General features: G+C 43.6%; 1 protein-coding gene across 1 annotated transcript in view; it reads right to left on the reverse strand.

The window, feature by feature from the left end:
- DDX51 (DEAD-box helicase 51) overlaps positions 1–22313 on the reverse strand; it is a 523171-nt gene that overhangs the window by 89883 nt on the left and 410975 nt on the right. The window contains exon 11 of the mRNA XM_044068677.1: positions 11348–11463. Within this exon, the coding sequence (XP_043924612.1) occupies positions 11348–11463 (116 nt within the window). The remainder of the gene's footprint in view (positions 1–11347; positions 11464–22313) is intronic.

A 22313-nucleotide genomic window follows, 5' to 3' on the forward strand; every position in this document is an offset into this window, starting at 1 on the left:
TGCTTCGAATGCCTCCAGGAACACGAACTCGTCGGAAGCCTTGGGGGCAGACCACCCACCTCTGATCCTAAGCATTTCCATGATGTCTCCAAAGGAGACATCCTCAGGGGGTGACCTTGTGGAGCCTTCCCCTTCATCCAAGTCCGTGTCCTCTGTTACGGACTCGGGGGAGTCCACGTACCTCCTCTTACACTTGTGCTTGCGAGGCACTTCCTTGGGGGGGGGGGGGCTGTCCGAGGAGGTCTCGCCAGCAACATCTTGTTCCAAGGAACAACCTGGGACATCAAAGTCCCTGTGGCCGGGTGATGGAAGCCTGACCCAGCAGAGAGGGAGTGCAGGGCGGAGCATAGACAAGGGCCGGGGGTCTGGATGCTCTCGACAGAGCCCTCTCCACTGCATCGAAGGCTGAGGGGGAGCCGCTCTCCCTGGGCTCCGAAAGTCGACTCCCACTCGGATCCGATGAAGGGATCGGGACCGGCGCTGAGACCGTCGGATCCGAGGGACCAGTGTGCTCCGACCTGGACGGAGCCGAAGGTACACTGAATCCCTCGGATCCGAAGCTCGCCCCACGGCTCCGAGAGATCGGATCCGACGATGGACCCGACAGACACGAGGGCAGGGTCGGATCCGAAGTACCCAGTACTGTCGGCGCCGACCCACCCCTGGCTCCGACGCTGCCCGGCTCCGAACCCGGGAAGCGGGTCGGAGAAGGAGCAATCAGAGCAAAGAAAGGTGTCGAGCTCCCCCCCGAAGGGGGGGGGGGGCAAGAGCACTCCCATCTGCAGCTGGGCCTGGATGAACCTTCGCATCATCCGGTCTAAGTCTGCATCTGACAGGCTGTAAGTAGATCTCGAAGAGGCCACCGAGGCAGGCCTGGAATGCCGCCTCGATGACCTCGACGGAGATCGGGTCTCCTCCTCCTCGGGTCCCGGGGAGAAGCAAGAAGATCGGAGCCGAGGAGGAGGAGACCTGGAAGCCGTGGAGGGAGAAGCCCGCTTAGCCGGGGGGGGGTCGAAGCGGAGGCCTCGGCCCGCCACTTGTGGTGCTTCTCCCTCCATTTCTCCCTCCTGGCCTCCCTGTCCTCCAGCGCTTTGGTGGGAGTTTGAATCCCGGCCAGGGGAAGGGGGGCAGGAGTAGCCACCACCACAGGCTGAGGAGGTGCCACGGGAGGAGCGGAGACCGAAGCCGAATCTGGGGGCAAAAGTCCCGCCAGGATCAGCTTCGACCTCTGCTCTTTCAGTGCCCTGGGGTTGAAAGCTGCACAAATAGTACAGCCTGAGGAGAGGTGTTCAACCCCAAGGCACCGAACACACCGAGTGTGGCCATCAGCTGGAGAGAGCTTATGGCCACACTCGGTGCATTTAAAAAAAATAGGTTTTGGGGCCTCTGCCATACCCAAAACTAAAGTACACTACAGAAACACACCAGACCCCAAACACAATCACACACAGGCACACTCTAACGACCAGCGAGGGGAGGGTAAAACTAAAAATTTAAACTTAGCAGGAAACCTAACACACTCACATGATTTACAATTACCAAAAAAGCTGAAAAAGATCAAAGATTCACTTATCTACTAAAGAAATCGCCAGGAGCTCACAAATTCAGCTACACACTCAAGTGCGGCAAACTAGATCTGAGGTCATTGGGGGTTGGCATGGGATTATGGGTGAGGGGAGGAGCTAGGAGCTCGGATCCAAAGCTGTATTACAAGTTGCCGGCTCGGATCCGATGTCGGATCCAAGACCCACAGGTTGCCGAAAAATGAAGTCCCTACTCCAGATCATAATATACAAATGGTATCACAACACAATCTATTCTTGAGCATTATAAACCAAGCACAAGTATAAATGACTGCCCATCTCAGAAGTGCAGGACAAAATACAAATTTTGACACTTTGGAAAAAAAATGGGATTCAGCCTGTACAACAGTGAATCTCAAAGCTTGCTGCTGTAATTTTCACTCCCTCCCACAACCCTGCAACTAGTAAAATACTAACTCTGAGGTCAATGTACCTCAGAGTAAGAGGAATACCCCACTACTTCATAATCTCAAGTGTTAGTACATATTACCCAATTCAGTTTTCACAGTTCCAACATTGCAAAAGACACCCGTAAATGAAAGCACATGGTACAAAGGAGTGCAACTTAAGCAGCAGGGACAGCAAAACACTCCATCAGTTTGACTGACCTTCTGTTTGGTCACTGAAATGAGAATCACAGAATGCTGTGACACAGCTACATGCTCTGAAGTGGAAACAGCTTTAATAGTAAATAAAGCCCCCTCAGACACCACAGCCTGTTTACAGTGATTTTCTGGGATGACTGTGCTTAAGTATGTTGCCTGAATTACAGCATGCAAAAGCAGCAGCTCCATCACTCAGAATTTAAGTCTGCACCATGGTGTCTAAGGGTATAACGTCAATCCCAAAAAAGAAGCCTGCACATCTATAATTAGAAAGATCTGTACCTGTGAAAAGAATGGAGCGGACTTCAAGTTAGACACCTTAACTGCATGCTCAGTGCTACTACTACTATTGGATGAATACACAGGATATATGTAAAGGAGGACCACTACAGTTGGGAGTGATGAGACAAGTGGTGACGAGGGTAATAGGTTGGTACTAGGCTATCAGCCCTAGGGCCTACACAAGCCTAGCCATAACAATTCCTTGGCTATTTCTTCCCACACTATTTACTTCCCTGGAACCCTGTCTAGCAGGGCAACTGACGTGATCCCTGGAGTGAATTTCCTTTCTCCTATCCAATTGTTAAGGTTCCTTTTGATGAGGACCAAAGAGGCACTCTGCTTGACATGTATGGGCAATCTATTCCAGAGTCTGGGGAGTCACTGGGTCAGGAACCTATCCCTCCAGCATGTTTTGTTTATTGTGATGACAAGGTTTAGATCCCTGGAGCGTGTGGCTCTGAGGGATTGGGATTTCTTTAAGTGTAGCATGTCCAACAGCTCTGGGTTTCACATGGCCTTGTACGCTAAGCAGAGATTGCCTCTGAGTAGACGATATGCGACAGAGTTTAGCTGGAGTTTTTTAAGCTGGTCAGCATAGGGCATCTGCTTTAGGCCTGTGATTCTTTTAGTGAGGTATTTCTGCAGCCTTTCCAGTTGTTGCAGATGTCTTGAGAGGTACATACCAAACGGGGCGTTGTATTCTATAATGGGTCTAATGAGGGATGAGTACAGTGGGACAATGACCTCCTTTTTTTCTGGATGAAAAGCCCTTAGTGATGAGGTGTGCCACATAGAAGGATTTCCTGACTGTTGTGGTGATGTGGTTATCGAAGGTGAGACCACTGTCCACTTGTGTCCCCAAGTCTCTTATCACACTTTCGGTGTTTAGTGTACTGCCATCTATATGGTAATTCATGGGTACATGTTTTTTCCCCAAAGGGGATAACTATACATTTCTTGGCATTGAGATTGTGCCCATAGCTCTGGCACCAAGCATCTGTTTCTGTAAGGCCCTTTTGTAGAGTATCCACATCATTTGGGGATTCAACAATGGATCCCGGTTTGCAGTCATCTGTGAACTTTGTTAGCCAGAGTCCCTTAGTGTTGGCCTGTACTTCAAAGAAGTAGATGCCAAACAAGAGCGGTCCCATGACTGAACGCTGAGGTACTCCACTTGTCACTTGTCTGGAGATGGATTTGGAGTCGGCTACTTTTACAGTGTCGGTACTATCAGTAAGCCAGTTAGCAACCCACTGGGTGACATAGGGATTAATGCCCAGCTTAGTAAGTTTATCTATGATTCCAGAGTGGGGGATGGTGTCAAAGGCCTTGGCAAGGTCTAGATAGGCTGTGTGGACCACCTTACCCTTGTCCATGGCTCTGGAGACTGATTCGAAGAAGAAACTACATTACTGTACCTGCTGCACCAATATCAATGGAGGTTCTAGATGAGAAGGCGGTGGTAGTAACTATGACCCTGGTAAAATGTACCCTAGGAGGTCAGGGCAGTTATAGGCACTTTTGTGAATAAATGAAGGAGATACAACCAGTAATCCATTATGCTAATGTGACCTCAGAAACTGCTCGGCCTAGTTTGCTAGAAGAGAAAGCTACAAACAACTGGTCTTTAGTTCTGTGCAAACAGAAATATAGTTGTCTATGAACATTAAGAAGATAGAGAACTTCCTCTCCTTTGTTAGAAAAATTTAGAAAGAATACTGGTAAGCGATTGGACTGACTGATACTGTTTTGTGTGGCTACTTTAGGCACAAAGGATGGATTGGTATGCAGAGAAAACTTGTCCTTATGAAAGATTATGTGAGGAGGTTTGAAAGATAATGCCTCTGGTTCGTAAATTCTCTTTGCTGAAGTAATGGCTACTAAAAGGATGGTCTTCCATGACAAAAACTTCATGTCACAGGCTGCTGGCTGAAAGGGTCCTGAGTTAAACTCTGCAGCATGACAGGTAGACGGAGAACGAGACTGGCTAGTAGCATGAAAATTAGAAATTGCAGTGAATTGTAACTTGACGGTAGAGAAGCTAGCACCTTCCTTAAACAGGGTACCAAGAAAAAGCAAAATATCCAAGGCTGGTGCTGAAAAAGGGTCAATACTTCTATTTGCAGCCTAAACAGTGAACCTTTTCTAATTACTGGTATAAGCTCTCTTAGTTGAAATCTTTTGAAAGGCTAGGATTATATTACAGACCAGGGAAGCAAACCTGGACTGTCCCATTATAGTTGGAAGTGGAGAAACCATGCGGTCAACCTGAGGACGTGAAGATTTGGGTGCTGCATTCCTGACAGGTGAGAGAGGAGGCCCTGTTTTGTCTTCAGTATCCACAGAGGATATTTTAGATGAGACCAGAGGAAGGGGAAACCATACCTGTTGAGGCTAGAAGGGGGCAAGGAGGATGACTGAGCTCTTCTGCCTGCTTGCTTTCTGCCGAAACTTCAGGATAAGTGGAAGAGGGGAATAAGCATACACGAGACCCGGGAGGCAAATCATGCACCACAGCTTCCCGGAGGGGGGGTCAGAGCAAAGAACTCACTACATTTGTTGCTGAGGGAAGAGGCAAAAAGGTCGCAGCAAGGCTGACCCCAGTGGTTGAAGATCATGTTCCCCACTGACTAACTGAGGGACCACTCATGCAGAATCAGGACAGATTAAGTGAGTTTGTCCACCAGCTGTCTGGTTTTCCCTGGAATATGTGTTGCAACCGGAAGGCAGTCTGAAGATACTACCCATTCCCACACCCTCATGGCCTCCCTGCACAAAGGGTAATAATGCATTCCTCATTGTTTGATAATGTAATGCACCTGACTCAAGACATGTCGGTGTGAACTACAACAGTCACCAAAGGGACAGCGTCCAGAATGGCTTGCAATGTTAGAACTGCTCATATCTCGAGAATGTTGACATGCAATCTGGTCTCCATGGTGGACCACATGCCTTGGACCATCAACTCTTAAATGCCCCCCCACCTCAATGGGGAAGCGCCTGTGGTCACTGTGGCTATTGGAAGAGGAGTTGAGAAGAGTCTGCCTAAAAGGAGATTGTCCAACTGAATCCACCAACGAATGTGACGTTTGCAGATTGGTGTCAAGTTGATGGGAAAGGATGATGGTTAGTAGAGAATGAACCACTGTACTGCCAATTTCCACTGAACAATCCACATGAAAAACCTTGTTAGAGGAACTAACAAAATTGCTGTTGACATGGATCCTAGGACTTGTAAGGGGGGGGGGGGGGGCTGGTGGGATAGTAATTCCCGGACTTGATTCTTCAGTGTTATGAGGTGTAAGGGAAGAGAATCTATTTGACCGCTTGTGTTCAATGGTGAACCTATGAATTCTAGGTTCTGCACAGGAGTCACATTGGATTTGTTTAGATTTACAGTGATGCCCAGGGTATGTGAGAGCTACTGAGCACATTCAATCGTCCTTGCACAATAGTGGCAGAATGGATTGCATCGTAAACATTTGGAACCTCAACTACATTACATAAAGATTCAGCTTGGTTAGATCCAGTATGGGTCTTAGGTCTCCTGTCTTTTTTGGCACCAAAATGAAGTGGTAGTAGGTTCCAAATCCTCTCTGTTCAGTGGGACCTCTTGGATAACTCTTCTTTGCAGCAGTTTTTAAAGGGTCTATATCACGTTGTCGAACTCTTAAAGGTTGGAGCATTATATGGTCGACACCATATGATCGAACATTTTAAAGTTTGAACATTTCAACTGAGAACTCTCTACAGTGTGGAATGGGAAGATTTCCTTTTTCTGCACTGTAGTGCGATCTCGGAGTTGATATATTTAAAGAGTGGGAGGGGGTGGGGGGGTGCAGGGTGGCTTGCCCCCTGCTTAAACCGTTCGTTTTTTTTTTTTAATTACATTTTTGAACTTTTAAAAGTTCGATCATATAGTGTCGACATTATGATATTCAAACTTTTTAAAAGTTTGATTATGTAATATAGCCGTGCTTTTAGACACGCACAGACAGGCACACTTTTTACGGTTTCATTTATTTTTTACACTCGCTAAACAGCAAAAGTGCTGCTTAGCAAGTGTGAAATAATAGCTTCCATTGATCTCTCTCTCAGTCATACATGCATACACTCACACAGAAACGCACACAATTTTTTTTTTTTTTTTTCTTACAATTGCTAAACAGAAGTGCTGCTTAACGAGCGAAAATAATGGTGGCCATTAGGTTACTTTCAGTCTTACCTCCAGAGCAGCTTCATATGCTGCCGTGAAATGGCAGACTCGTTTTTCAACAGGCATTAACTGTAGATTAATATCTTTCTGCAGAATGTTTGTTCTCCAATCAGCGTGGCAATCTACAGGCTGCACATTCTCTAATGTTTACTAAAAAGTGTGGACACAGGACCATGTGGCAACTTCAATTATGGATCTACTAGAACCCTTGAAGAAAGATTCAGAAGAGGCCACTGGCCTGATACAATGAGTCCTAGCTGAAGCAGAAAGCTGCCTTCCTTGAAAGACATAAAAAAAGGCCTTAGAAATTCAGGAAGAGATGTTTGCTTAGAAACCACCAAACCCAACCCAATGTCCTTGTATGAAAGGAAACAAAAAGATGCTCAGATTTGTGGATTGCTTTTGCTGTCTCCAAATAACACCTCAGCTGTCTCTGTAGATCCAAGATGTGAAGAACCTTCTCACTAGCAGATTATAGAGAAGGAAAAAATGAAGAGCCTGTTTAAGAGGCAACTCACTGACCACCTTGCCCATAAAAGGATTAGTACTCAGGGACTCACTGTCATATAAAAAATCAAAAAAGGAGGAAACGCCATCAGAGCCTTAAGTTCAGAAAGTGTTTTGGCTGAAGTAAGGGCAACCAACAAAACAGTCATCCAGGTAAAATGTTGCAAAGAAGAAATGGGATTAAAAGGAGCCCGAGTCAGTTTTTCAAGGAAAAAAAAATGGAGATCCCAAGAGGGAGGAATAGGTTCTCTTGGAGGTTTGATATGAAGGACACCTTTAAGAAATTGTTAGACCTCAAAACAAGAGGCCAGTCTTGGGTTCAAAGGCAGAGATTGTTGACGTGAGCGTTAACAGAAGAATATGTCAAGCCAGCATGGAGCAGATCACACAGTAAAAAAGGACCAAAGGGACCCCCAGTGTGAAGGGATTGTGGTGATGCTTGAGACATCAAAACAATATCAGCCATATAGACTTTTCTGGCAGTGGCTTTCCTGGCCTGTTGCAGAACCCTAAGCATACCCTCAGAAAACTGGTGTCTAAATGGAATCAAATTCCTATTGTGCAAAGTGTCAACTGAAGAGTGGACAAGTGAGGGTGAATGAGGGACCCTTTTCTTGTGTGAGAAGATCTATCTGGTAAGGTAATTTGTGATGACTGCCCCTGGTCAGGTGAAAGAGAAGGGTAACCAGTGCTGTCTGTGACAAAAGGAAGTCACCAGCAAGATTTTTGAACAGTCCTTCCTGAGAGCTTGTGCAAGACCCTGGGAAGAAGAGGGTAAGCATACAGGAACATCCCCTTCCAAGAAAAGGACACTGTGTCCAGTTCCAAGTCATAGGACTTTGGACTCTATAACAGAAGCAAGGAAGCTGCCTGTTCAAATGAGAGGCAAAAAGATCAAATTGAGGAAAACCCCAATGAAGTACTATGTCCAGAAACACCTCTATGAGAAACATCCATTCGTGATGTGTTCTGGACCTGCTCAGGGAGTCTGCCACAGAGTTGTGTTCTGAAGGGATATATACCACCTGAAGGGTCACCTGATGGTGGACAGCCAAATCCCAGGCCTAAAGGACTAGTCTGTAAAGATAAGACCTTGTGCCCCACCTGTTTGATGATGTGTCACACGACTGTTTTACCCTTTAAAAGGTCCTGGAGACCAAAGAGAATGGTGTTCAGACTGGCAGCAAAGTTGTTCCGAGTCTGGAAGGTATGTACATTATGTTTATGTCCTACGCATATCTGGGGAGCATACACTATGTACAACACTAGGATGATGTAAAGGCTGTGGTATACTGGCCGGACATTGGGCTATCATGCTATGAATACTGCAACAGTGACATGAAAGGACATCCATGGTATGTGTACGAGTGTGAGATCCCTAATGGACAGATGTCATACAAAAACTATAATGTAGGTGTCTGTTGGAAGGGTTAGGGCTGTAATTGCAATTCTTTGAATAGCAAAACTTTAGTGTAATTGTGGGGGAATGATACTGGTGCAGCAAGCAGTGATGCCAACCTACAGCAACAGGTTCGCCAGCTTGATTCGTGCAGAGTTTGAATATCCTACCAGTGTTTACATGGGTTTTCTCTGGGTGCTCTTGGTTTACTCCCACATTCCAAAGACATGCAGTAGGTGGATCAGACACAAACTAATGGTATTCTTGGTATGGATGAACAACCATAGCGGGGATAGCTACCTGGCAGTGTGAACATCACCTCTTGATGAAATCAGCTTTGGACAGAAGTATTTCAGGGAATCTTTCTTAGCATCCTGCCTTGGGCATATCTCATTTAAATGTTAAGGCTGAACACTGAACTGAACAATTGGTTCAGAATTTGACCAACTTCTGTAACACACACGCATGGCTGTGGCAATTTAAACTCCATTACTGACGCATTGCATGCACTCACGTTTGAACAACTAAATTTAATAAATACTATAATCTTTGAGTTAAGGACTGTGGAGGCCAAGGAATTAATACAGATGGGTTTAACATAGCGAGACAGCTTTAAAAAAAGCAACGGAGAATTTCCGTTGCTTTTTTTAAAGCTGTCTCGCTATGTTAAACCCATTTAACATAGCGAGACAATTTTGAAAAAAGCAACGGAGAAAGCAAGATCTCCGTTGCTTTTTACAAACTGTTTTGCTATGTTAAATGGGTTTAACATAGCGAGACAGCTTTAAAAAAGCAACAGAATCTCCGTTGATTTTTTTTAAAGCTGTCTCGCTATGTTAAACTCGTTTAACATAGCGAGACAGTGTTGCTGTCAGAGTCATAGCAATGGAAAAAGTCTGGGCGACCAGACCTTTTTCCATTACTATAACTCGCATTTACAACGTGCACGCTGACCAATCAGCGTGCATGTTTCTGAATATTAATGGGGGGGTCGTTGTATAATGGGTCCTTAGCAATGGAGCTCACTTGTAATCGTACGATCACTAACCAGAGTTGGGATCCTGGAGATTAAGGTTTGATTATCATTATTAAAACACCACCTGTTGGGTAACCATAAGGATGTCATAACATCCTTCCCTTAGACATTTTTGTTTCTAGTCCTACTGCCTGAATATATCTTAAAAGTTCTCAGTCTTCCCTACCTCAAGTTCCCAAAGCAGTTTTCTCACACAGCACTTTTATTCTGAATAAAGTATAAAGTGAACTGGTAACATAACATATTCTTCCTACAACCCAAAGTGAACACTATGAAGTCATAAGCAAATGATCTGATTTCTTCTTTATTTACAGTGATGGCTACTGCCCTCAATTACTGTACTGAGGTTAGGGAAAGTGATTGTGCACACAAGGTCCAACAAAGTACGCATACGTAGGCATGCTCTTCACTAAATTTCAGACAGCTGCACAAGAAGGCAGTATCATATCTAGTCAGCACACACATGACATTCAACAACCTACTTCCCTAATATTTCTGCCTTTACCTACTTTCTGCCAAGTGTAACATTTTCTGAATGCCTCCATTCACTTAACATCTGGGACCCATTAGCACACAAGAAAAGATATACATTTGGTAAGTTAATAAAACACATAGGAAAACTGGGTTGTATGTTATAAGTGAAATTTGAATAATACAACAACGGAAACAAACATCTACTGTAAGGATGCAAAATACTTCTGGGTAAGTACCTGCTTCATTAAAGACAAAATGCAGTAAGGCTAATCCACTGGAAACTCTGCAAAAGTTAAACATTGGCAGAAGAAATTTTCTTGAAAAAATAATTGTGAAAAATACAGTAAATATAAGTAAAAACCACATGGGGTCACCTGATACTCGTGACCAGAAAGAAACTGAAAATATATCTAGCTGTTTAAAATTAAAAAAAAAATTAATAAATAAAAAAAAATTGATAAAAAGTATTCCTTGTGAAAACTTTTTTTTTTTTTTTTTTTTTTTTAAAACTCGACAGCATCACACACCCAAAATTACAAAAATAAGGGCAACTACCGTGAAATTAACTTGATGCGAACAAACATCCTCAGATTGCAGCAGCCTCTAATATCACTGGGCGACACAGGATACTTCAACCACACATTTGTGCCTGTTACTATTTTGTTGATGTGGATTAGAGGAGGACACTCCTCTTTTTTAATCCTTATTTACTTTTTCCATCAACAATATATACACAGAACAAACATAAAACTGCAGTTAGAAAGGAGCATGAACAATAAAAAGGCAAAGTTTGAAGTTATCTAAATTATTAAGAACAATGTCAGCCCAAGCTATTCTCCCATCTATTCACTGTTTCTCGTACTTGCCACTTAGTTTGAAGGCATTCAAAATTTTAACAAGTGTTTAAAAAGAACCAGACAATGAGAGGACATTTAGAAGTAGCCCGTTCCTAGGAAGAGGGTTAGTGCACAGAAAAGAACTCGTGACACTTGACAGACTACAGAAATTGCATTGCTAAGAGTTTAAACGTTGTCCTTTCATTATACAGGTCCTTATCCAGAGTTACTTTGTATCCTTATAATAGACATTATTTGTTTCTGCTTTTACATTATCCAGCTTTCGCTTACAATACATCAGTGATGTCCAGTCCTAGCAAGGTATAAAAAAATTCCAAAAAAGCAGATGAATTAAAGTAACAGTTTGGACAAAATATTCTAATAATAAACAATTTTAAAATGTACTCACCTATGGGAGGCCTCCCTGGAGTTAGTGAAGCACAACACTCGACTGAATTTCATTCGGACAATGAAATGTAATAAAACAAGAGGCTTGTTGTTCAGAGTGCAAGGCACAAAATAATCCTGGAATGAGAAGACTAGTGTCACCATCAGAACAATATCAGAGATGCAATACTCCGAGAAAGGTTCTAGAATGCTTAACCTAAACATGTCCTTTTGATAATATGTCCCATTAAACAAGTATACATATTTCCTAAGTTGTTATATTCCACTATGGCATGGTTATGGCTGCCATTCTACACTTTAGACAGTGTTACTTTTTCTACAGTGCACTCTGTACCCCATATAAGATGTACTGCTCTTCCATTCCTTTCAGTGCCCTCTCTCCACTAATACAAGACCGTACCCCTTTAATGGAGCTTTATCTGAACATTTCTGCAGAAAACGGATGTAATTTCAATTTTTCAATACCTCCCATTGATATTTCTTAGAAGCAACAGATATCTGTGGCCCTTTTCTTGTCCTAGTAGGAAACAAAAACACAAACCTTTTAGTAAAATTGTCCACATTTTAGCTGATGTACCCTTCTGCCCACTCACTGTCTCTGCTGAAAGTGCTAATTGTCCTTTCACATAAAGTACAGTTTTGTACCTACCATAAATGTAGATGTTCGAGGATCCACATTGCTGCAGTCCTAACCATTGGGTAGTCCGCTGTCCAGTCGGCCCGAATACCAAAGTATATGGCTGACGTCGGTCAAGGCGCATTAGACTGACGTCAGGACGTCAGGGTACTAATGCGCATGACCGACGTCATATCCTCAGTCTTTTCTTGCCCCAGATGTCAGAAGACCCTAAAAAGACAAGGCCCAATCCAAAACACCAAAAAGCCCTGCACCAAACTTATATACACAGATATATACACATATACAATAATATATAGCAACTCACACCATCACCCTAACACAGAGGGAAGGCGGATAATTGACTGCAGCAATGTGGATCCTCGAACATCTACATTTATGGTAGGTACAAACTGTACTATGTTCTTCATTCCACATTGCTGCAGTCCTAACCATTGGGTAGAATCCCAAAGCAGAGGTAAGGGAGGCTGGCAAATCATAAGGAAGCAGGAGCTGTCAACATGCCTTGCAAAATAGCTGTGGCAAAACCAGCCCTAGATTTAGAGTAGAGAGGAAGGTGGTAATGCTTAGAGAAAGTATGCACTGAACTCCAAGTAGCTGCCTCCAAAATATCCTTAGTTGCCACCCCCCTTAGAAATGCTGTTGAAGTGGCAGTAGCCCTAGTGGAATGAGGCCTAATCCCAGCTGGAATCTCCTTGCCATGATGGGAATAACAAAATGAAATGCAAAACCCAATCCACTTAGAAATAGTTTGCTTAGACACAGGCTTGCCCTGAGAACTCAAAGCAAAAAGAAACAAACAACTGCTGAGACTGCCTGAAATCCTTAGTCCTGCTTAAATAATAACGCAACTGCCTATGTACATCTAAAGTGTGCAAAATCTTTTCCCTTTATTTTGGGGATCTGCATAGAAAGTAGGCAAATGAATAGTTTGGTTTAAAGCCACACTAGAAACCACCTTGGGCATAAAGGAAGGATTAGTAATGTGATACCCTATCCTTATGGAAAATCAGAAAGGGCTCTACTGCCATAAGGGCCTGCAACTCAGAAACCCTTGCAGAAGTAATAGCCAACAAAAAAGCCGTCTTCCATGACAAATATTTCAAATCAGCAGTACCCGCAGGCTCAAAAGGTTGTAGAGTAAGTTTTTCCAACACAAAATTGAGATCCCAAGCAGGAGTAGGAGCTCTACGTGGGGGTCTTATATTCTTTGCCCCTCTAAGAAACTGCTTGAACAAAGGATGCGAAAACAATGGTGAGTCACAATCATAGTGAGCTGAAATTGCTGCAGCATGAATCTTAATGGAAGAGAAGGACAAACCTTTGTCCAATAACTCAGTAAGATATTGAAGAGCCACACTCAAATTAGGCTCAGAAATCTCCAAATTCCTTGCTGCACTCCAAAATAAAAATCTCTTCCATTTTTCTGCATACACTTTCCGTGTACTAGGTCTTCTAGCTTCCATAATCACATTTAAAACTTGTTGAGGAAGTTGAGACCGGCTGTCTCAAAACAGAATATGCCATGCTGTTAGATGAAGAGAGCGAAGCTTGACACTGAGCAGGTGGCCATCTCTCTGAGACAACAGGTGTGGAATCAAGGGTAAAGGCCATGGAGGCTTTACTAGACTCCTCAGTAATGGGTACCAGTGCTGCCGAGGCCAATCTGGAGCTATTAAAATCATCCTTGGCTTGTCTTGTCTGACCTTTAGAAGCACCTTTGGAAGAAGAGGCAGAGGTGGAAACGCATACACATGAAGATTTTTCCAACTGAAAGAAAGAGCATCCACTTTCCAAGCTGTGTGATGTAACCTCTTTGTGCAAAACTTTGGCAGCTGGTGGTTTAGTGGAGAAGTCAACAGATCTATGTCTGGAGTTCCCAGGACACTGTCAACCTTTGAAATACATGAAGATCCAGTTTCCACTCATGGGGATCCATGATTTGTCTGCTTAACACATCTGCTAAGGAGTTCTGTGCTCCCGCAGAAACCTGCCTGAAGAGTTAGTTGCAAGCCAGCGCAGTCTCCCATAAAATCATTGCTTGCCTGCACAATGGGTAAGAATGTGTTCCCCTTGTTTGTTGATGTACCATGACAGTTGTGTGTTGTCTGTTAGAATCAACACCTGCCCTGGAAGAAGTAACTCCTTGAAAGCCATTAATGCAAATTGACTGCTAACATCTCCTTCATGTTGATATGTAGATGCTGTAGTCTGGCAGGCCACTTGTCTTGTATCCACTTTCCATTTAGATGAGCTCCCAAGCAATGTCTGAGGCATCTGTCGCTAGAATCTGACTCGCCTCTGGCCGGGTCACAGAGAGTCCCTTGTTTAGGTGACATTCCTGAGCCCACCACAAAAATTCTTTTGAATGCAAGGTATTATTTGAATGACAGTGTCCAAATCCTGGCAGTGCTGTGTCCATACATTTTTGAGATACCATTGTAGCTTCCTCATGCAGTTTGGCATTGGGAAGCACCAGAATACAAGATGCCATGAACCCTAAGGCTTGAAGGACTGTCCTTGCAGTCAGCCCGACTGAAGAGATAGCTGATGGAAGTAACTGGAAAGATTCTTTTGTTTGTCCGGGGTTAAAAAGGCCATCTGGGCTGCTGTATTCAGTCTCACACCCAGAAAGCACATGTCTTGAGAGGGTACTAGACTGGACTTCATTTCGTTCACAGAATACCCTAGGCATCTTAGCACTGCTATGACATATTCCAGATGCTGTAGAAGGTCTTCCTTTTCTTGAGCCAGAATCAGGCAGTCGTCCAAGTAAGGATAGATTTGAATTCCTTTTAGCCTGAAGTAAGCTATCACTGGAGCCAGAACCTTTGTGAATACTCTGGGCGCAGTAGATAAGCCAAAGGGCAATGCAGAGAACTGATAATGAGAATTTCCAGTTCGAAAACGCAGATACTGACTGCAACACAGTCTTATAGGCACATGAAGGTAAGCTTCCTTGAGATCTAAAGTTACCATCCAATGATCTTTGCCCAGCAGAGGTAAAAGCTGTTGTAACGTCAACATCTTGAACGTGGGAATGTCCAGATAAGTGTTGAGGATAGATAAATCCAAAATTGGTCTCCACTTGTTCCCCTTCTTTGGTACTAGGAACAGGCGAGAATAAAATCCTAGGCCCCTTTCTGGTATAGGGACTGGCTGAATGGCCCCTATTTGGAGTAACAGAGAAATTTGCTTGTGAGCCTCTTCTTCCCTTTGTGGAGGAGGAACGCCTGGCATGCCTTTGAAAGGGGCAATGTGTGGAAATAAAACCTGTAACCGTGGTGAATGATATCCAACACCCATCTGTCTTGAGTGATTAAATCCCAATTTTCTTTGAAAAGAGACAGTCTTCCTCCCAAAGGAGCTACCAGACGAGAATCTACTGGCAGCTGAAAAGGCAGGTCACTGGGTCTGTTTACTAAAGGACTGACCCCTGCCCTCACCAGAAGTCTGAGCAGATGAACCCCTGTTCCAGGCCTAAAAGAACCTTGAGCTCTGCCCCTACCACGCCTAGACCTACCCCTAGACTGGGAATCAAAAGCAGGATATGTCCATCCCTTAGTAGGCCAATTTCTACTAAACTTTGGTGGCTGCACCTGCAAAAATCTTTAACAGTTTGCATAGACTTAGCTTTGTCCTCCATTTTCTTTAAAACTGCTTCCACAGGCTTAACCAAATAACACATCAGACTGTAAAGGAGCATCCAAAATCCTAGTCTTAACATGCTCTGCTAAATTCTGATCCCTCAACCAGGCATGCCTCATAAGAACAGAACAGTGGCAGCCACCCTCGAGGAGGCCTGCACAGCATCAAAACCACATTGCAAAGAATGCTTACCCACTTGTTCAGACACATGAACTAAATCCAGCAACTCTTTACACTCTATACCTTCCGCCAAAGCATCCACCTTAGATTTCAATTGTGAAAGGAGATAATTTTGATATTTTAGCATGTGAAACTGACAATTCAACGCTCTCATGGCTAGAGTGGAAGAAGTATACACTTTCTTTCCCCACCTATCCAAAGCCCTTGCCTCTATCAGTGGGAACAGGATTTTTAACCACAGAGGCCTTAACACCTTTAGGCCCCTGAGAAACAGTTTCTGGGTCCTTCTAGGACTCTTAAACAAATACTTATGAGCTTCGGGCACCCTATAGTACCTATCAGGTTTAACAGGGGCAGGAGGCAGAGTCAGGATTCAGGGAAGCCTCTGCAAAAACATCTTCCACCACATTCAACACAGGAGGTATAGCTAAGGGCCTATGTTGGGGTAAAAATAAGAATTCCCTAAGCCTTTTCCTGGAATCAGAGTAATCTTGGCCTTCCCATTTAAAGTGTTCCCTCATGGAATGCAGAGTCTCTGAAAATGAGAAATCCTCAGGAGGAGAAGCTGTAGGTGTGGAATCATCCACATCAGATCCGAATAAGGAGGAAACTCCTGCAAGTCTTCCGCAGAAGACTCAAGCCTCTGAATACTGTTCCAAACTCTCAAACTCAGGTTCCACCCTAGGCCTCTTATCAGGAGGGGCATAGAGCCTCTAATCATAGTAATTAAATCTTCTGCCATTTTAAGCATATGTTTCTTAGGCACAGAACCTGAAGTGCTAGGAGAAGCCCCCACTGAAGCTGAACTTGGCCTACCTCAAAGAAGTTTTGGAAACAGTAGGAGAAGCTCTAACTATCTTGGGAAGAGAGGGAAGAACAGTTACCTGAGAAGCCCCCTCAGCCTGGCCTACCTCCTGAGAGGGCACATCCTGTAACAGCAAAGTCTCTGCCTGAGACTCCAAAGAACTCCTGGCAAAACCTCTGGCTCCACTGAGCCTGCTAAAGAACCGACGTCGGGACTGCCGGTTCATCAACCCTAGGCTTTGCTGTTTTGTCTTTGCGCTTTTTGGATCGAAGCGGCCGGAGCATCCGGCGGCATTTGTAATTACAACGCTTCAAACACTAACCTGGCACAGTCTAACCTTCTCTTAATAGTGCGTTTGTTAAATCTAGCACAAGAGCGGCAACCAACAACGCGTGCTCAGGCCCTAAACAAGGTATACACAAAGTATGGTAATCCCTATGAGGTATCTGTTTCCCACAAGAAATACAGTTATTCACTTTTTCTGACATCCGGTTAAATACTGAGGCAAGAAAAAACAAAATGTTCCCAACGGGTACTTAGCCAACTTTGATTCGGGTCTGAAACTCCGACTCGAAATATTTCAGAACGCTAACCTGCACTCGCAAAACTGCTTCTGCATCGACCATGCGGCAAAAGACTGAGGATATGACGCCGGTCATGCGATAGTACCTGGACGCCCTGACGCCAGTCTAATGCGCCTTGACCGACGTCAGCCATATACTTTGGTATTCGGGCCGACTGGACAGCGGACTACCCAATGGTTAGGACTGCAGCAATGTGGAATGAAGAACATCTGTGCTGATCACTTCTACAACCTCCAACCACTGCTAATAGAAGAACGGGCCTTGTCGCTCCATGCTTTTCTACCTGTCCTCCAACTTATCATTCTGATACTATATCACAAATTAACCTGTAATAACTCTGCAAACAGAATTGTGTATACCTTGATACTAAAAAGATTCTTACTTTGTTAGACTACCTTGTTATCATGTTTCTGTCTGCTTAATACTACATTTGTTCTACTCATCTGTGCTGTAAATTTCTTCTTTCTCTATTACATTGTACTCACTTTTCCTACCAGGGCTGAGCCTGAAAATGGTCCACCTGGATTCAGTGCCCTACCCTGGTCAACAAATGGCAAATTTAAAAAAGGGCCTACTATTGAACACACATACTGCATTCCCACATCTTGCCCCCCCCCTGCCCTGACAATATGACAATAAAAAGGTCTTTATATGGTCTCTACGTTAAAAACAAAAAAAGTTATTTGTCTGAAGATTTCAACAGTTAAATGACCACAAACAGAGCACTTCAGATATTATCACAAATGCAGCATATGCAGTCATAACTAAACACCATTAGTACATTTCCAATACATGCCTATTGACCTCCCTGTCATCTTGTGCCCAGGACAGCTACTCCTTTGCCCAGATCTAATTATAACTCCAATATACACCCAGAATGCCAAGCAGTGATGCAAAATCTAATGATGTGGATAATTACAGGATCATCTACATCACATCTGGGCAAAAACTTATGCTTCAGTTACACTGTCATTCAATACTGTACTGTTTACTAACCATACTGGCAGTGATCCAAATGGTACCTTCTAGTATGCCTTCAACTGAAATATTCCTAAAATCATATGCAGCTTGAACGTTGCTCGTATGAAACTTCCAAAGGCAATTTATGTTTGTCAAAAGAAAAGACTACCATAGTCTGTTTTTTTTTTTCATTTTATGGGAGAGCTTGCATTGATTAATGTAAGTAACTGATTTGGTCTTGGCTGTATAGTATATCAAATGCCCCACTGTCTGAGGTATACAGGGTGCAGAAAATATTCACCTTCTCATTTTTCATCATTAAGTAGGAGCACAGACTGTAACATGCACTACTTAAATTTAGTTAATGTTTGTGAGTGCAGCTGTTGTTTTGGGATAACTGTTCCTCTTAGCAGAATAAATTTCATTATTTGAAGATGTTCATTGTTTTTTTGTGTTTGTTTTACGTTAATAGGTGATTGGGGTATTCTGTGTGTGTGTGTTTTGTTTGAGGGTTTTCATTAAAATAAAAAAAAGTCTTGTAAAATACGACATCAGTTCAAATGGAGATGACAAGAAAACTGTATAAGGATCAACCTGACAAACCGTAGGGGATGCATGCATCACAAAAGATGGAAAACAGTTATGTCCTTAACATAACATTCCATCTGTGCTGTCAATCCTCATTCATTCTTGACTGATGGGTTCGGTTTTGACCTCTCGGACCCAACTCAGCCATTATACATAGCTCACGCCAGCCAAAAACTCACATACCATCAATCCCTCTCTTTCCATTACCTCAGATCTAGTTTTTTCCTTATACTTAAGAAAATAGAGAAGCCCTGTGTAAAGTATATCCCTATAATATTCGAGGACTAGATTCGAACCTCCAGGAGCCTTTAGGAGGGGGCAGGAGGGTGGGATGTCAAGAATGAATGAAGATTGACAACAGAGAATGAACATTATGGTAAGAACATGACTTCTTTATCTGATGTTGTCCATCTTCATTCATTCTTGACTGATTGGATACAGTCCCCTGCTACTTTAGATCTCGGACAGCCCTAAAGAAGGATATTCCTGAGAACCATAGAGCCAAAGGATGCTCTTACCCTAGACACCAAGTCTAATGTGTAATGAGTGATCAAGGTATGTGGGGTAGGGCCAAGCTGCAGCTGCACATACATCTTCCACAGAAGCTCTGGAATGGAAGACCACTGACATGGAAACAGATCTTGTAGAGTGAGCTCTGATTGTAGTGGACAATTTGAGTTTATTCTGGTTGTACATAAAGGTAATGCAATCTCTTAGCCATTTCAACAAGGTGACCTTTGATATAGGTTTGCCCAATCTGGTAACTGAAAAGAATAGGAATTGGTTTGATTTTTTTTTTTAGAGGATTTTGTTCTGTCCAAGTAAAAATGTAATTGTCCAAGGTGACCTTTGATATAGGTTTGCCCAATCTGTAACTGAAAAGAATAGGAATTGGTTTGATTTTTTAGAGGATTTCGTTCTGTCCAAGTAAAAATGTAATTGTCTATGGACGTCCAACAAGTGCAAGCAGTACTCTCCTTTGTTAATGAAATTTGGAAAGAAGACTGGTAAGTCTATAGTCTGGTTAACACTGGACTCGATACTTACTTTGGGAAGAAAGGTGGGATTGGTTCTAAATGATACTCTTTCTTTGTGGAAGATAACATACGGATGATTCACACAAAGCCTGTAACTCTGAAATTCTTCTAACAGACGTGATATCTACTTGGAAGAGGATCTTCCAAGATAAAAACTTGAGGTCCCAAGTGGCTGCCAGCTCGAAGGGTTGTCAAACTGGACATTGTAAGACTAAGGTAAAATCTCATGGCGCTATCGGATTTTTGAAAGAGAGTGTTTTAAATGCAGAGCGCCTTTAAGAAAAATTTTGCATAGGCGATGGGACATCAACGAATGGTCATGAAAACAGTTAGGAAAATTCAAAATGGAAGCTAGATGAATCGATGCTAAGAAAGGGTCAATGCCACTTGTAGATACACAAAATGAAAATCTTTTCCATTTGCTTAGGTAAAGTTTCCTGGTGGATGGTTTATGGGAAGCCAGAAGTATATTCTGTACTGGAGAGGACAAGTTATTCTGCCTGGCATTTACTGGAATTGGAGAAACCCAGCTGTCAGTCTGAGATTTTGAAGACTGGGATGCACCAGGCCGATGAGGATGAGACAGAAGGTCCGGAGCTGATCTAGAGTCCACAGGAGGTGAACCAGGTGAGGCCAAAGAAAGGGAAACTAGACTTGACGGGGCCAGTAAGGTGGAATGAAAATCACTTTGCTTCTCAACTGCTAGGCTTTCCTCAGGAATTGGGGGAAAGGCATATAGAAGCCCTGGGGACCAATCCAGAAGAAGTACATCTGTTGGAGACTCCCCATGAGGGTGGAATAGGGCAAAGTAGCTGCTGCATTTGTGGTTTATGGGAGAAGCGAATAGGTCATAGTAAGGCTGACCCCATAGACAAAAGATCTTTGTCGCTATGCTGGGATTGAGAAACCACTCATAAGGCAGGAGGATACATCTGCTCAATTTGTATGCAATCACATTGGAGTTCCCTGAAATATCCGTTATCAGAAAGCAGTTGGAAGCAATTACCCATTGCCAAATCCTTAGAGCTTCCCAACATGAAGGGTAAGACTTGGCTCCCCCCTGTTTGTTGATATACCAGACTACAGATGTGTTGTCTGATTGGATTGTAATTGTCCCCGAAGGATGGGCAGCCTGAAATGCTTGCAGCGCTAAAAGCACTGCCCTCAATTCTAGGATGTTGATGTGCAAATTGGCCTCTTGCAGGGACCAAGTGCCTTGAACACTCTTTCACAGAAAATGAACTCCCCCACCCTATCTGGGAGGCGTCCGTGGTCACTACAGCCTTGGGCTGAGAGGGGGAAAAGGAATAACCCCACAGATTCTCTTCCAGCTTCATCCACTAAGATAAATCTTTCTTGCAGCGATTTGTTATCAAGACTGGATGGGACATGGGATACGCTAGAACTCACCATTGTTACGCCAAGAGCTATAGAAGCAGCCTCATGTGATGCATCGCTAGGTGAACTAATGTCACTGCTGTTGCCATGGTTTCCAGAGCTTGCAGTACCAGTACTGTTTTGAGAAACAATCATCTGTACTTGCGATCTTAGCTTTAACAACCTGTAAAGAGGAAGGGAGGCCACACGGGATACTGTATTTAGTCTTTCTCCGATGAACTTGAGATGCTGTGTGGGAGTCATTTGTGACTTTTCTTTCTTGACTGACATGCCTAGTGTTTTGGCAAAATGTAGAACAAAGTCTATGCATAGAGCAGTAGATGCCTGGAAGGGGCGGTGAGGAGCCAGTCATCTAGATATGGAAACATGTGGAATCCCTGTAGTTTCAGATGAGCTGCTATGACCGCCATACACCTTAGGGGCTGTGGTGAGACCGAAGGGCAGTGCTCGAAATTGGAAATGACTGCCTCCTAACCAGAAGTGGAGATGCCTTCTGGAGCTTTTATCCATTTTTATGTGGTAATATGTGTCCTGAAGGTCCACAGAGCACATCCAATTGTCCTTCTCTAGGAAGGGAAGGATTGACTGAACCATGACCATATGGACTTTTTTCTGTTGTACAAATCTGTTCAGTAGGTTGAGATCCAAGATTGGTCTCCAATCCCCTGTCTTTTTTGGCACTAAAAAAATCTTGAGTAGAATCTGGATCCTATTTGGTCTAGTGGGACTACTTGGATGACTTTTCTGAAGCAGCTTTTGAATATCTAGTGCTGCTAGATCCATCTGAAAGCGTGGAACATCAGGGATTTGCTTTTGGGACTTTGGGTAAAGATTGAAGGGAATACGGTAACCTCTGGTAATTATTTTCTACACCCAGGTATCCGATATTATTGTAAACAAGACTGAATGGTGCAGAGAGAACCTTTCCCCGACTGCTTCCAGAGGTAAGCAATCAGGCCTCCGTTCAGAAGTGCTGATAGGGTTGCCCAGAAAAAGTATCTCTGGAGCCCTGGTTACGCAGACCCCTTCTGCCATGGAATGGGCATCTTCCAGAAGAATTCCCCCCTCTGTCTCAGGAGGAATATTCACCATGTGCATCCCAAAAAGGCCCTAGGGTCTTTTTGAACCAC

The sequence above is a fragment of the Protopterus annectens genome, chromosome 4.part0 (genome assembly GCF_019279795.1).
Source record: "Protopterus annectens isolate FY-2018-M chromosome 4.part0, PAN1.0, whole genome shotgun sequence".
In the NCBI taxonomy this organism is placed as follows: domain Eukaryota; kingdom Metazoa; phylum Chordata; order Ceratodontiformes; family Protopteridae; genus Protopterus; species Protopterus annectens.